A 14,367-nucleotide genomic window follows, 5' to 3' on the forward strand; every position below is an offset into this window, starting at 1 on the left:
CCACTGAAGTGGGAGCTCACTCATAAGCCACCTATTACTGGCATGAAAAGTAGTCCTGTTCTCTCTCACACACATACAGACACCCACAAACACCACTAGGCTGTAGTGGGTGAGCCGTGTATAGCTTGTGCTGTGAAATGTATCCTATCCTTCCCCTTTCTTGCACAACCATATCTTATACTTTTATCTTCACTGACAAGTTACAATGTTTAAACCTATGACAGCTCCATACCCGGGATTTCTAGTGCTGGGACTGTTAAGGGACTAGTAGCTATACTATACTAAACATAAATGTAAACGCAAAATGTAAAGTGTTGGTCCCATATTTCATGAGCTGAAATAAAAAATCACAGAAAGGTTCCATATGCACAAAAAGCTTATTTCTCTCAAATTTTGAGAGAATAAAATCAAGAATTATCAATCAAGAAGCTGATTAAACAGCATGATCATTACACAGGTGCACCTTGCGCTGGGGACAATAAAAGGCCATTCTAAAATGTGCAGTGTTGTCACACAACACAATGCCACAGATGTCTCAAGTTTTGAGGGAGCATGCAATTGGCATGCTGACTGCAGGAATGTTCACCAGAGCTGTTGCCAGAGAATTTAATGTTAATTTCTCTACCATAAGTCGACTCAAACATAGTTTTAGAGAATTTGGCAGTACATCCAACCGGCCTCACAACCGCAGACCATGCTTTTTTTTAATGGTATCTGTGACCAACAGATGCATATCTGTATATCCAGTCATGTGAAATCCATAGATTAGGGCCTAATGAATTTATTTCAATTTACTGATTTCCTCATATGACCTGTAAATTGTTGCATGTTGCGTTTATATTTTTGTTCAGTATAGTAGCAGCACGTAAAATACATCTATCAGCAAATATAGAAAACGTTCCTTTGTGATTGTACCTGTTCTTTCGACCAGACGACTCTAGGTCGACTAATTTCTTTTTGTGATTTTCTTTTTTAATGATTGGTCGAAATTTTAAAACGTGTATTTTTCCGTATATAGACATATCCTATGTGTTTTTCTTTTAGTTTTTCTTGTGTGTTTTTAAAAATAATTTTACCCCCTTTTTCTCCCCAATTTCGTGGTATCCAATTGGTTGTTAGTCTTGTCTCATCGCTGCAACTACCGTACGAACTCGGGAGAGGTGAAGGTTGAGCGCCGTACGTCCCCCGAAACACAACCCTGCCAAGCCGCATTGCTTCTTGACACAACACCCGCTTAACCCGGAAGCCAGCCGCACCAATGTGTCGGAGGAAACACTGCACACCTTGCTACCGTTTCAGCGTGCCAGAGTCGCCACCAGAGTCGCTAGAGCGCGATGGGACAAGAACATCCCTGCCGGCCAAACCCTCCCCTAACCTGACGCTGGGCCAATTGTGTGCCGCCCCATTGGTCTGCGTGCATATTAGTTGTGCCAAACAGGTGCTGTTAGATTACAATATCATTTTTATGACTGTTTGGAACAATGTAAACAACACTATAAAAATGATAAGCGTACCAGAGAGTCTGTTGTAATGTTTAAATTCAATTTTTTTTTTACCTTTAACCTAAATACTAAAAACAGTTGAATGCAATTTCCAAAATGGAACGGTTTATTTATTATTTACGCAAATTTTTCAAGGTTCTCTTTATTTTATTTATTTTCAAACTAAAATGTATGATTTTATTTCAAATATGGAATGACTCATATGGTGTGTGATGACATGAACGAAGGAATGCTTGATTGACACAGTAGCCTATATAAGTATTGAAATATAGGCCTCAGTAAGTTACGGTATTAAGACTAAACACGATGCGCTCTTTGGCCTACAGCTCGATGGTGGTTATACAAGGCTGCTATACTAAGCCTACTAATGATAATGACATTACTTATTATTATAATGAGGATCATAATAGTAGTAACAACAATAAGAAGGAGATCAAGAAAAAGGAATGTTATTATTATAAATATAATTTTTCTGACAATTTGGAAGAGTGTAAACATCACTAAATACATTCTAAGTAATACCAGAGAGGCTGTTCTAACGGAAAAAAAATTGTAAAGCCTTTATTACAGCATTGCAAAGATTAAAAACAGACGGATTTGTGAAATTGTTTATCCGACAAGTTGTGGTTGCATGAGTCTTGGTGCTCACGGAATCAGTAGGCTATTAAACAAACACTCAAACAGAAGCAGGATCTGTCTTATTTCTGTAGATATATATGTATGATTTATAAAGCCAGACACATTTAACAGTTAGGCATTGATTATAAACCTAATTAAGTTGGCGTTTCCTCTCTCCTCTCACTTTTCTTAGACAATTAAGGCAAGTGCTGTTTTCTCGTCTCCTAACTCCGCTGCTGCCTCCGCCGCATTGTTCTCAACACCAATATGCAGGTTAACTTTGCTATTATGCACATAGCAACATGGTCTAGGAAAAGGCGCCAATTCAACAGCGCACTGATGTTTCAGAACTGCGGACAGCGACCGCTATCCAATGCGGGAGCAAGCACATTTGTTATAAAATAATATTATTTTTATTAGTGTTGCACCATTGTTCTTATGTAATATAACCATATACAATTTCAGTAGCACATGTCTTAGTAATGGACTGTGCCATCCCCATGGCCTCCACAATGGATTAGTCCACTCAGACAGGCGCGAATCAAACAGGTGTCTTGTACACCATGAAATTATAATTTTTTGCTACTGCTCGACTAAAGAAATCTTGGTCGACCAACAGCCTATCGACCAAACAATCCACCAGTCGACTAAATGGGGTCAGCCCTAGTACCTAATGCCTTTACTATGGTGTTATTTTCCTAACCAAAGCTTTAATTTGAAGACCAATTCAATTTTGCCCAATTTTGTTAATTGTATGTGTGTAAGTGTATGAGTGTGTGTGTGTGTACTGAATGGAGAATACTTTAGTCTAACAGTAACATTTTTACAAATGCAGTCCAAAGCCTTTAATATGGGCTGTCCCCTCATCCAATAGCACATTGGGCCCATATTCATATCCTAGATCAGTGATCCTACTCCGAGATGCTTTATGAATGCATGCTCTGAGCATCCATCATTATCCCCCAGTAATTATTTTCAATTACATCATTACTCATAGGCTTCCCCCACATTGCTAGATAACAGTGACAGCTAGGCATTGGCAGCAGAACACTTCAAGAATATAATATATTAGATTACAGATGATGGGATTCTTATCTATTGACCTCCATCTCCAAATTCACAGAAAGGCCAAATCCTGTGCCATACTGTTTCCTCTGCTGCTCTTTGAGGACTTTCTTCAACCATTGCAAAAAATACCAGTCAGTCAGCTCTCACCTCTACCACATAGTTGTGACAGAATATGCTATGCAGTAAAATGTATCTGTGATGTTCTCGCCTTGACATCTTCATGATATGTCATCATTGTGTCCTGGGTATATGTTCACTGGTAGAGTAAACACATGCAGAGTAGGCTAAGCGTGTTCACTGGTAGAGGGGAACGGGGAAAGGGGGATACCTAGTCAGTTGTCCAACTGAATGTATTCAACTGAAATGTGTCTTCTGCATTTAATCCAACCCCTCTGAATCAGAGAGGTGCGGGGGGCTGTCTTAATCGACATCCACGTCTTTCGGTGCCTGGGGAACAGTGGGTTAAACTGCCTTGCTCAGGGGCAGAACGACAGATGTTTGCCTTGTCAGCTCGGCAGGTAGCCTAGCTAACCACTAGGCTACCTGCCGCCCCCAGTAAACACATGCAGAGTAGGCTGTGTGTTTGGTTGTTTCAGTTTAATGTAAATGTTAAAGATGCAATATGCAGGAATCACTACCTAATTTCCTGGTTGCTAAAATTCTAATAGTTTGCCTAATTTCAGTTTATGTGACAAAACAAGCAAGTATAGTGTAGAGCAGTGTTTCCCAAACTCGAATATCCTGGATATTGCAGCTTTAAGTATAGGCCTACAAAAATGTGGACTTGGAAGAAATATGTGTGGTAGCTTAATGTCATGCACAATGCAGTTTTTCAGGAGAACAAAGTTGTAATAAAATAACCACTGTAGGCTACTAAAATCCAACATTAAATATTTAGTTTTTAATCTTACAGTTTCTGTTTAAAGTAACTGTCCAGTGTTTCCAGATTTCTATGAAATATGACCTATAATTAATTACAATATGAGTGAAATAGTTTTTCCTTTCAATTTTTCTGTGTTAGAATGGTGTGGGCATACTCCAACAACAGAATGGTGTGGGCGTATACCGGTCATTAAAAATATTCATGCAAGTAGAGCGCTGATTGGCCAGCTCATCCTCCTTAGGATGATGACATTATCATATGTGAGGAAATATCAAGCATTTTTAAACAGTCTGTTTGAGACACAAGTTTGAGGTTGGGCTTTTGAAGTGTTTTTTTCCCCCTCACATTTATGCTTTGGCCACAAATAGGAGTATAGGATGAGTCAACAACATTATTTGTGTATGAGTTAACAGAATATTAACTTTTAAAAGTGAGATTTTTACTGGACAATTACTTTACCACTTTGACAGCTAGACCACTGAAATAAATAATCAACATCTAATATTTATCAAAATACAAAGGCTACATTAAAACAATATAATGAATGAAAATGCAGTTGTATTGCCTTGGACTAGGCTACACCTGTGGGACCACAAAAGCCAGCCCAGCCGCAACTTGGCCCTCCTCATTCTCATTGGAATGCGCACAATGTTATAGGACACGATGCACTACCAAATAAATAAAACATGTGGCATGAAAGATGAAGGCTAAACTATGGGATTAACCTCGAAGGTTGGGGTCAATTGCATTTTTCGTGAATGTATGAGAACACGGCATCATAGTCTACCACCACAAATAGCATCATTTATAATTATCCTCTCTGTAACCATCGATCTCGAATTTACGCACCCTGTCACGACGACAAATGCTGTGTTCCTCAAGACACTTACCCAGTACACCTGACGACATTGAAGATATTTGCTCTTGCTTAGTTATCTTGTTCTCTTCGGTGGGCACTGTCTTCTCCATCCTCTCCCCTGCACTGTCGCTGTCTGCGGTACAGTTCTGTTAACAGACGCGGCGGTATTAGGTACCGCACGCTCACGTCATAAGTTTGGTGCATGAATTCACTATCAAGTGCAGGTCCTGTGCTGGAAAGACAGCACTGCAACTATGGAAGATGATGTTCCATGAGCGTTGTATGAACAAGGTTGGGGATACTCGCCTAACCTACCTGATGATGGACTGCACACGCCAGTCTTCCTTGACTGAGCAGTGAAGAAGGAGGAGTTAGGAGGTCGACACTAAGTCCCGTCTAATATAGGAATGAAGACAACTGATGGTAGAGCTACAGCAAAGGTGGATCTCTTTTTGCTTTGCAATATCTGTCTTCAATGATGCGTGATAACAAATATATAAATATCTGCTACCTTCCATTGGAGTCGAGTAAAACATTATGTGAGGTGGTTTTGTGACATGAACGGGCTATAAAAGGGCATCTTCTATTGCAACTCCATCCATCATGTAGGCTAGACATAACATAAAAGGCTAATCAGACAAAGATTCCTGGAAGCACTGTGGAGTTATATCTGTGTTGTAGCCTTCATTCAGGTATAGGATTCATGCGTCACAGACAATTTGCTACTTATTGAACATACTGTATGTATAGTGCATTCAGGAAAGTATTCTGACCCATTGACTTTTTTCACATTTTGTTACGTTACAGTCTTATTCTATAATGCATAAAATCGTTTTTCCCACTCACCAATCTACACACAATACCCCACATTGAGGAAGAAAAAACAGGTTTTTAGGCATTTTTGCAAATGTATAACCCCCCGGAAATATCACATTTACATAAGTATTCAGACCCTTTACTCTGCACTTTCTTGAAGCACCTTTGACAGCGATTACACCCTCGAGTCTTCTTGGGTATGACGCTACAAGCTTGGCACCCCTATATTTGGGGAGTTTATCCCATTTTTCTCTGCAGATCCTCTCAAGCTCTGTCAGGTTGGATGGGGAGCGTCGCTGCATATTTATTTTCAGATCTATCCAAAGATGTTCAATCGGTTTCAAGTCCAGGCTCTCGCTGGGCCACTCAAGGACATTCAGAGACTTGTACCGAAGCCACTCCTGCATTGTCTTGGCTCTGTGCTTAGGGTCATTGTCCTGTTGGAAGGTGAACCTTCGCCCCCAGTCTGAGGTCCTGAGCGTTCCGAAGCAGGTTTTTAATCAAGGATCTCTCTGTACTTTAGTCCGTTCATCTTTCCCTCTATCTTGACTAATCTCCCAGTCCCTGCTGCTGAAAAACATCCCCACAGCATGATGATGCCGCCACCATGCTTCACCGCAGGGATGGTGCCAGGTTTCCTCCAGACGTGATGCTTGGAATTCAAGCTAAAGAGTTCAATCTTGGTTTCATCAGACAAGATAATCTTGTTTCTCATGGTCTGAGAGTCTTTAGGTGCCTTTTGGCAAACTCCAAACAGGCTGTCATGTGCCTTTTACTGAGGAGTGGCTTCCGTCTGGCCACTCTACCATAAAGGCCTGATTGGTGGAGTGCTGCAGAGATGGTTGTCCTTCTGGAAGATTCTCCCATCTCTGCAGAAGAACTCTGGAGCAGGGGTCTGGTCACCTCCCTGACCAAGGCCCTTCTCAGTTTGGCCAGGCAGCCAGCTCTAGGTGTCACGTCCTGACCATAGTAAGATGTGATTTTCTATGGTAGAGTAGGTCAGGGCGTGACAGGGGGTGTTTTTCTATGTTTTCTATTTCTATGTTTAGGTTCTGGTTTTTCTATTTCTATGTTTTTTTGGGGGGTTGATCTCCAATTGGAGGCAGCTGGTCCTCGTTACCTCTGATTGGAGATCATATTTAAGTAGGGGTTATTCTTCCTGGGTTTTGTGGGTGATTATATCTTTTGAGTAGTGTTTGTTTCTCTCTGCGTCACGGTTTGTTGTTTTGTAAATTCAGTTATTTATGTTTTGCAAAGTTTCACGGATTTAATAAAATGTGGAACTACAACCACGCTGCACTTTGGTCCGATCCTTTCGACAGCCGTGACACTAGGAAGAGTCTTGGTGGTTCCAAACTTCTTCCATTTAAGAATGATGGAGGCCACAGTGTTCTTGGGGACCTTCAATGCTCCAGAAATGTTTTGGTACCCTTCTCCCAGATCTGTGCCTTGACACAATCCTTCGACCTCATGGCTTGGTTTTTGCTCTGACATGCACTGTCAACTGGGGGATCTTACAGGTTTATGCCTTTCTAAATCATGTCCAATCAATTGAATTTACCACAGGTGAACTCCAATCAAGTTGTGGAAGTATCTCAAGGGCGATCAATGGAAACACGGTGCACCTGAGCTCAATTTCGAGTCTCATAGAAAACAATCTGAGTACTTATGTAAATAAGGTATTTTAGTTTTTTTATTCTTATAAAATGTTCAAAGATATTTAAAACCTGTTGTCGCTTTGTCATAATGTGGTATTGTGTGTAGATTGATGAGGGGAAAAAAAAGATGTAAATTTTTTTTGAACAAAGCTGTAACGTAACAAAATCTGGAAAAAGTCAAGGGGTCTTAATACTTTCTGAATGCACTGTGGATGTGTAATATATCCATGTATGAGATGTAGTCATGTTCCCTCTATACCCATCATGTGACACTTCAACGGCTCCCTTATGAGAAAAAAAACATACATTTCATGTGATCACGTGATTTAATGTGAAGCAACATAAAACTACATGTTACATGTAGGTGACACGTGAGAACATGATCTCATGTGAAATTTACAGTGAGGGAAAAAAGTATTTGATCCCCTGCTGATTTTGTATGTTTGCCCACTGACAAAGAAATGATCAGTCTATAATTTTAATAGTAGGTTTATTTGAACAGTGAGAGAGACAGAATAACAACAAAAAAATCCAGAAAAACGCATGCATAGGTTTCTTCCTAGGTTTTGGCCTTTCTAGGGAGTTTTTCCTAGCCACCGTGCTTCTACACCTGCATTGCTTGCTGTTTGGGGTTTTAGGCTGGGTTTCTGTACAGCACTTTGAGATATCAGCTGATGTAAGAAGGGCTATATAAATACATTTGATGATTTGATTTGATGTCAAAAATGTTATAAAATGATTTGCATTTTAATGAGGGAAATAAGTTTGACCCCTCTGCAAAACATGACTTAGTACTTGGTGGCAAAACCCTTGTTGGCAATCACAGAGGTCAGATGTTTCTTGTAGTTGGCCACCAGGTTTGCACATATCTCAGGAGGGCTTTTGTCCCACTCCTCTTTGCAGATCTTCTCCAAGTCATTAAGTTTTCGAGGCTGACGTTTGGCAACTCGAACCTTCAGCTCCCTCCACAGATTTTCTATGGGATTAAGGTCTGGAGACTGGCTAGGCCACTCCAGGACCTTAATGTGCTTCTTCTTGAGCCACTCCTCTGTTGCCTTGGCTGTGTGTTTTGGGTCATTGTCATGCTGGAATACCCATCCACGACCCATTTTCAATGTCCTGGCTGAGGGAAGGAGGTTCTCACCCAAGATTTGACGGTACATGGCCCCGTCCATCGTCCCTTTGATGCGGTGAAGTTGTCCTGTCCCCTTAGCAGAAAAACACCCCCAAAGCATAATGTTTCCACCTCCATGTTTGACGGTGGGGATGGTGTTCTTGGAGTCATAGGCAGCATTCCTCCTCCTCCAAACACAACGAGTTGAGTTGATGCCAAGAGCTCCATTTTGGTCTCATCTGACCACAACACTTTCACCCAGTTGTCCTCTGAATCATTCAGATGTTCATTGGCAAACTTCAGACGGGCATGTATATGTGCTTTCTTGAGCAGGGGGACCTTGCGGGCGCTGCAGGATTTCAGTCCTTCACGGCGTAGTGTGTTACCAATTGTTTTCTTGGTGACTATGGTCCCAGCTGCCTTGAGATCATTGACAAGATCCTCCCGTGTAGTTCTGGGCTGATTCCTCACCGTTCTCATGATCATTGCAACTCCACGAGGTGAGATCTTGCATGGAGCCCCAGGCCGAAGGAGATTGACAGTTATTTTGTGTTTCTTCCATTTGCGAATAATCGCACCAACTGTTGTCACCTTCTCACCAAGCTGCTTGGCGATGGTTTTGTAGCCCATTCCAGCCTTGTGTAGGTCTACAATCTTGTCCCTGACATCCTTGGAGAGCTTTTTGGTCTTGGCCATGGTGGAGAGTTTTGAATCTGATTGATTGATTGCTTCTGTGGACAGGTGTCTTTTATACAGGTAACAAACTGAAATTAGGAGCACTCCCTTTAAGAGTGTGCTCCTAATCTCAGCTCGTTACCTGTATAAAAGACACCTGGGAGTCAGAAATCTTTCTGATTGAGAGGGGGTCAAATACTTATTTCCCTCATTAAAATGCAAATTATTTATAACATTTTTGACATGCGTTTTTCTGGATTTTTTTGTTGTTATTCTGTCTCTCACTGTTCAAATAAACCTACCATTAAAATTATAGACTGATCATTTCTTTGTCAGTGGGCAAACGTACAAAATCAGCAGGGGATCAAATACTTTTTTCCCTCACTGTATGTGAAATAAATGTGACAACATGGAGATGCATAATGTCAACATGTGCGAACATGACCTCATGTGAAATAAATGTGACAACATGAGGATGCAAAATATCAAGAGGTCATACCATGACGTGACAACATTTGAGCACATGTGAGAACATGACCTCGTGATTTCTTTTACAACATGGGGATGCAACATTTCAACATGTGATACCATACCTTATGTAAAGGCCTCTCTTTTGTCCCCACATATGAAACAAACTCTTTTGAGCTAAAGACTTATCTTTTTCGATCAGGCATATATTTGGCAAGTCTAATGACTCCAATGATACACAAAGGCCCTGTGTTCAAACACAAGAGTATATTTGTACCTCAAGTATTGAATCCTTCCATTCACACCTGTAGAATTGCGGAACAGGATGTTTTCATCTTTTGTCAGTCCAAACCAACTCATTCTCCAAAGAATGTGAGCCGAGATGGAAGACTAGCCATTCAGGAACTTGCTAGAGATACTCGGAATGTCATTAAACCTGCCGATAAGGGAGGTCTATCAGACTATATGGCAGAGAGAGATGCTGATCGCCAGCTTGATGATGAACATTTCTATAGGAAACTCAGAACTGACCCTACGTCTGACTTCTAGACAAAGATAACCAACTATCTGACATTTGCTCTTGATCAGAACTGGATCTCTAGGCATGAATTTGACTACCTTCATTGCAAATTCTCTGTCATACCTGTTTTCGATACGCTACCTAAGATCCATCAGAGCCTATATAAACCGTAGGGCAGACCCATCTTTGCCAGCTACAAAGTTTCTCCCTGCAGGTGGTCACTGAGTCTGAGGTGCTAAAGGAGCTCCTTAAACTTGACCCCAAAAAAACATCTGGGTCAGATGGATGTGTCACTGCAACCTTAAAAGTCCTCATTGATGTCTCTGTTGCCCTTGATTCTAAGCAATGTTGTGCTGCTATTTTTTATTGACTTGGCCAAAGCTTTTGATACTGTAGACTAGAGGTCGACCGATTAATCGGAATGGTCGATTAATTGGGGCCGATTTCAAGTTTTCAAAGCAATCGGTAATCGGTATTTTTGGACACCGATTTGCCGTTTTTTTTTAACACCTTTATTTAACTAGGCAAGTCAGTTATGAACACATTCTTATTTTCAATGACGGCCTAGGAACGGTGGGTTAACTGCCTTGTTCAGGGGCAGAACGACAGATTTTTACCTTGTCAGCTCGGGGATTCAATCTTGCAACCTTACGGTTAACTAGTCCAACGCTCTAACCACCTGCTTTACATTGCACTCAACAAGGAGCCTGCCTGTTACGCGAATGCAGTAAGAAGCCAAGGTAAGTTGCTAGTTAGCATTAAACTTATCTTATAAAAAACAATCAATCAATCAATCAATCATAATCACTAGTTAACTACACATGGTTGATGACATTACTAGTTTATCTAGCCTGTCCTGCGTTGCATATAATTGATGCAGTGCGCATTTGCGAAAAAGGACTGTCATTGCTCCAATGTGTACCTAACCATAAACATCAATATCTTTCTTAAAATCAATACACAACTATATATTTTTAAACCTGCATATTTAGCTAAAAGAAATCCAGGTTAGCAGGCAATATTAACCAGGTGAAATTGTGTCACTTCTCTTGCGTTCATTGCACGCAGAGTCAGGGTATATGCAACAGTTTGGGCCACCTGACTCGTTGTGAACTAATTTGCCAGAATTGTATGTAATTATGACATAACATTGAAGGTTGTGCAATGTAACAGGAATATTTAGATTTAGGGATGCCACCCGTTAGATAAAATACGGAACGGTTCCGTATTTCACTGAAAGAAAACGTTTTGTTTTCGAGATGATAGTTGCCATATTCGACCATATTAATGACCTAAGGCTCGTATTTCTGTGTGTTTATTATATTATAATTAAGTCTATGATTTGATAGAGCAGTTTGACTGAGCGATGGTAGGCACCAGCAGGCTCGTAAGCATTCATTCAAACAGCACTTTCGTGCGTTTTGCCAGCAGCTCTTGAAGCATTGCACTGTTTATGACTTCAAGCCTATCAACTCCCAAGATTAGGCTGGTGTAACCGATGTGAAATGGCTAGCTAGTTAGCGGGGTGCGCACTAATCGCGTTTCAAACGTCACTGGCACTGAGACTTGGAGTAGTTGTTCCCCTTGCTCTGCATGGGTAACGCTGCTTCGAGGGTGGCTGTTGTCGATGTGTTCCTGGTTCGAGCCCAGGTAGGAGCGAGGAGAAGGACGGAAGCTATACTGTTACACTGGCAATACTAAAGTGCCTATAAGAACATCCAATAGTTAAAGGTATATTAAATACAAATCGTATAGAGAGAAATAGTCCTATAATTCCTATAATAACTACAACCTATAACTTCTTACCTGGGAATATTGAAGACTATTGTTAAAAGGAACCACCAGCTTTCATATGTTCTCATGTTCTGAGCAAGGCACTTAATCGTTAGCTTTCTTACATGGCACATATTGCACTTTTACTTTCTTCTCCAACACTTTGCTTTTGCGTTATTTAAACCAAATTGAACATGTTTCATTATTTATTTGAGGCTAAATTGATTTATTGATGTATTATATTAAGTTAAAATAAGTGTTCATTCAGTATTGTTGTAATTGTCATTATTACAAAAAACAAATAAAAATCGGCCGATTAATCGGCAGCAGCCCCCCCCCCCCCTCCCCGGTCCCCCAATAATCGTTATCGGTATCGAAAAATCATAAATGGGTCGACCTCTACTGTAGACCATTCCATTCTTGTGGGCCAGCTAAGGAGTATTGGTGTCTCTGAGGGGTCTTTGGCCTGGTTTGCTAACTACCTCTCTCAAAGAGTGCAGTGTATAAAGTCAGAACATCTGCTGTCTCAGCCGCTGCCTCTCACCAAGGGTGTACCCCAAGGCTCAATTCTAGGCCCTACGGTCCTCTCAATTAACATCAACAACATAGCTCAGGCAGTAGGAAGCCTTATTTATGCTCAGCTGGCGCCTCTCTGGATTTTGTGTTAAACGCTCTAAAACAAAGCTTTCTTAGTGTCCAACAAGCTTTCTCTGCCCTCAACCTTGTTCGAACACCTCCAAAACAAAGGTCATGTGGTTTGGTAAGAAGAATGCCCCTCTCCCAAATGGTGTGATTACTACCTCTGAGGGTTGAGAGCTTGAGGTAATCACCTCATACAAGTATTTGGGAGTATGGCTAGGCGGTACACTGTCCTTCTCTCGGCACATATCAAAGCTGCAGGCTAAAGTTAAATCTAGACTTGGTTTCCTCTATCGTAATCTCTCCTCTTTCACCCAAGCTGCCAAACTAACCCTGATTCAGATGACCATCCTACCCATGCTAGATTATGGAGACGTAATTTATAGATCGGCAGGTAAGGGTGCTCTCGAGAGGCTAAATGTTCGTTACCATTTGGCCATCAGATTTTCCACCAATGCTCCACACATCACTGCACTCTATACTCCTCTGTAAACTGGTCATCTCTGTATACCCGTCGCAAGAACCACTGGTTGATGCTTATTCATAAAACCCTTTTAGGCCTCACTCCCCCCCTATCTGAGATATCTACTGCAGCTCTCATCCTCCACATACAACACCCATTCTGCCAGTCACATTCTGTTAAAGGTCCCCAAAGCACACACCTCTTTGGGTCGCTTGTCTTTTCAGTTCACTGTAGCTCACGAAAAGAATGAGCTGCAACAAACACTCAAACTGGACATTAAGCCTATTCTGTAAAAACTCCCAGCATTCGTCAAAGATCCTACAGATGTGAAAAACAAAATATCAGAACTGTCTAATCTCCCTGACAACATCATGTTGGCTCTACATAAATATCTCTCATGAAAAAGGCCTAGATGCACTGGGATATTATCTACAGGAACGTGACGGAGAAATGTCACCGCCTAGTGAATTTATCTGTGAACTGGCTTCTCGAGTTCTCAAGCTCAACTACATTACCTTTTAAAAACACTTTGTCCTTCAAGTTAGTGGAAATGCTATGGGCTCCACCTTTGCCCCTAATTATGCTAATTTATGTGTGCTATTTTGAGCAAAAGTTTATCTGTGATGAGACCAGGAACCCTTCTCCATGATCCTCAAATGATTCAGGTATATAGATGAAATTCTCTGTGTGTGGATTGGCACTGAACAATAACTCCATGAATTCACTTCCTTTTTGAACAGTATGAACACTGACCTGAAGTTCTATGTTGAATATGACCACAAGCGGGTCCATTTCTTGGACATGTGGATAGAGGTTGCTAATTGGGAACTTTATCGCCACTCTATATCAGAAAGAGACCGGCAGAAACACTTTTCTCCTAGAAAGTAGCGCTCATTTTAGTGCCCTTTAAAGAGGGTTACCCAAGAGCCATTTCTATAGGCATTGACGTGTGTGTCATTCGACAAAGGACTTGATTGATAAAGCTGTCAACGTGAAACAAACGTTTTCTGGACAGGGGTTACTCCACCCACTGTGCGTAAGATGCGTACCGAATTGCGCTCTCTAAACCTTGCCAGGATATACTAAAAAAAAGTGTTAACTTGTAAGGAATTCTATTACTTGCATATCTACATTTACCCCCAAAGCCTATATGATTAAAAACATAGTAATGAAGCACTGGCATATGCTCACCTCAGACCCAGAGCTCGACCAGGAATTCAAGGAACCCTCCCTTTAATTGTCTACAAACGGGGCCCCAATCTTCGCAGTAGACTAGTCAGAGCCAGCTTCAACATGGGCTCTAAACAAACA

The 14,367-nt window shown here is 41.2% G+C and overlaps 1 protein-coding gene across 2 annotated transcripts in view; it reads right to left on the minus strand.

The window, feature by feature from the left end:
• Positions 1-5,284, minus strand: part of LOC106569005 (anoctamin-8-like) — a 35,726-nt gene extending 30,442 nt beyond the window's left edge. For both annotated transcript variants that reach the window (XM_045693914.1, XM_045693913.1), the window contains exon 1: positions 4,962-5,284. In XM_045693914.1, the coding sequence (XP_045549870.1) occupies positions 4,962-5,040 (79 nt within the window). In that variant the 5' untranslated portion in view covers positions 5,041-5,284. The remainder of the gene's footprint in view (positions 1-4,961) is intronic.
• Positions 5,285-14,367: the final 9,083 nt, after the last annotated feature.

Source organism: Salmo salar, chromosome ssa14 (assembly GCF_905237065.1).
Source record: "Salmo salar chromosome ssa14, Ssal_v3.1, whole genome shotgun sequence".
In the NCBI taxonomy this organism is placed as follows: Eukaryota; Metazoa; Chordata; class Actinopteri; order Salmoniformes; family Salmonidae; genus Salmo; species Salmo salar.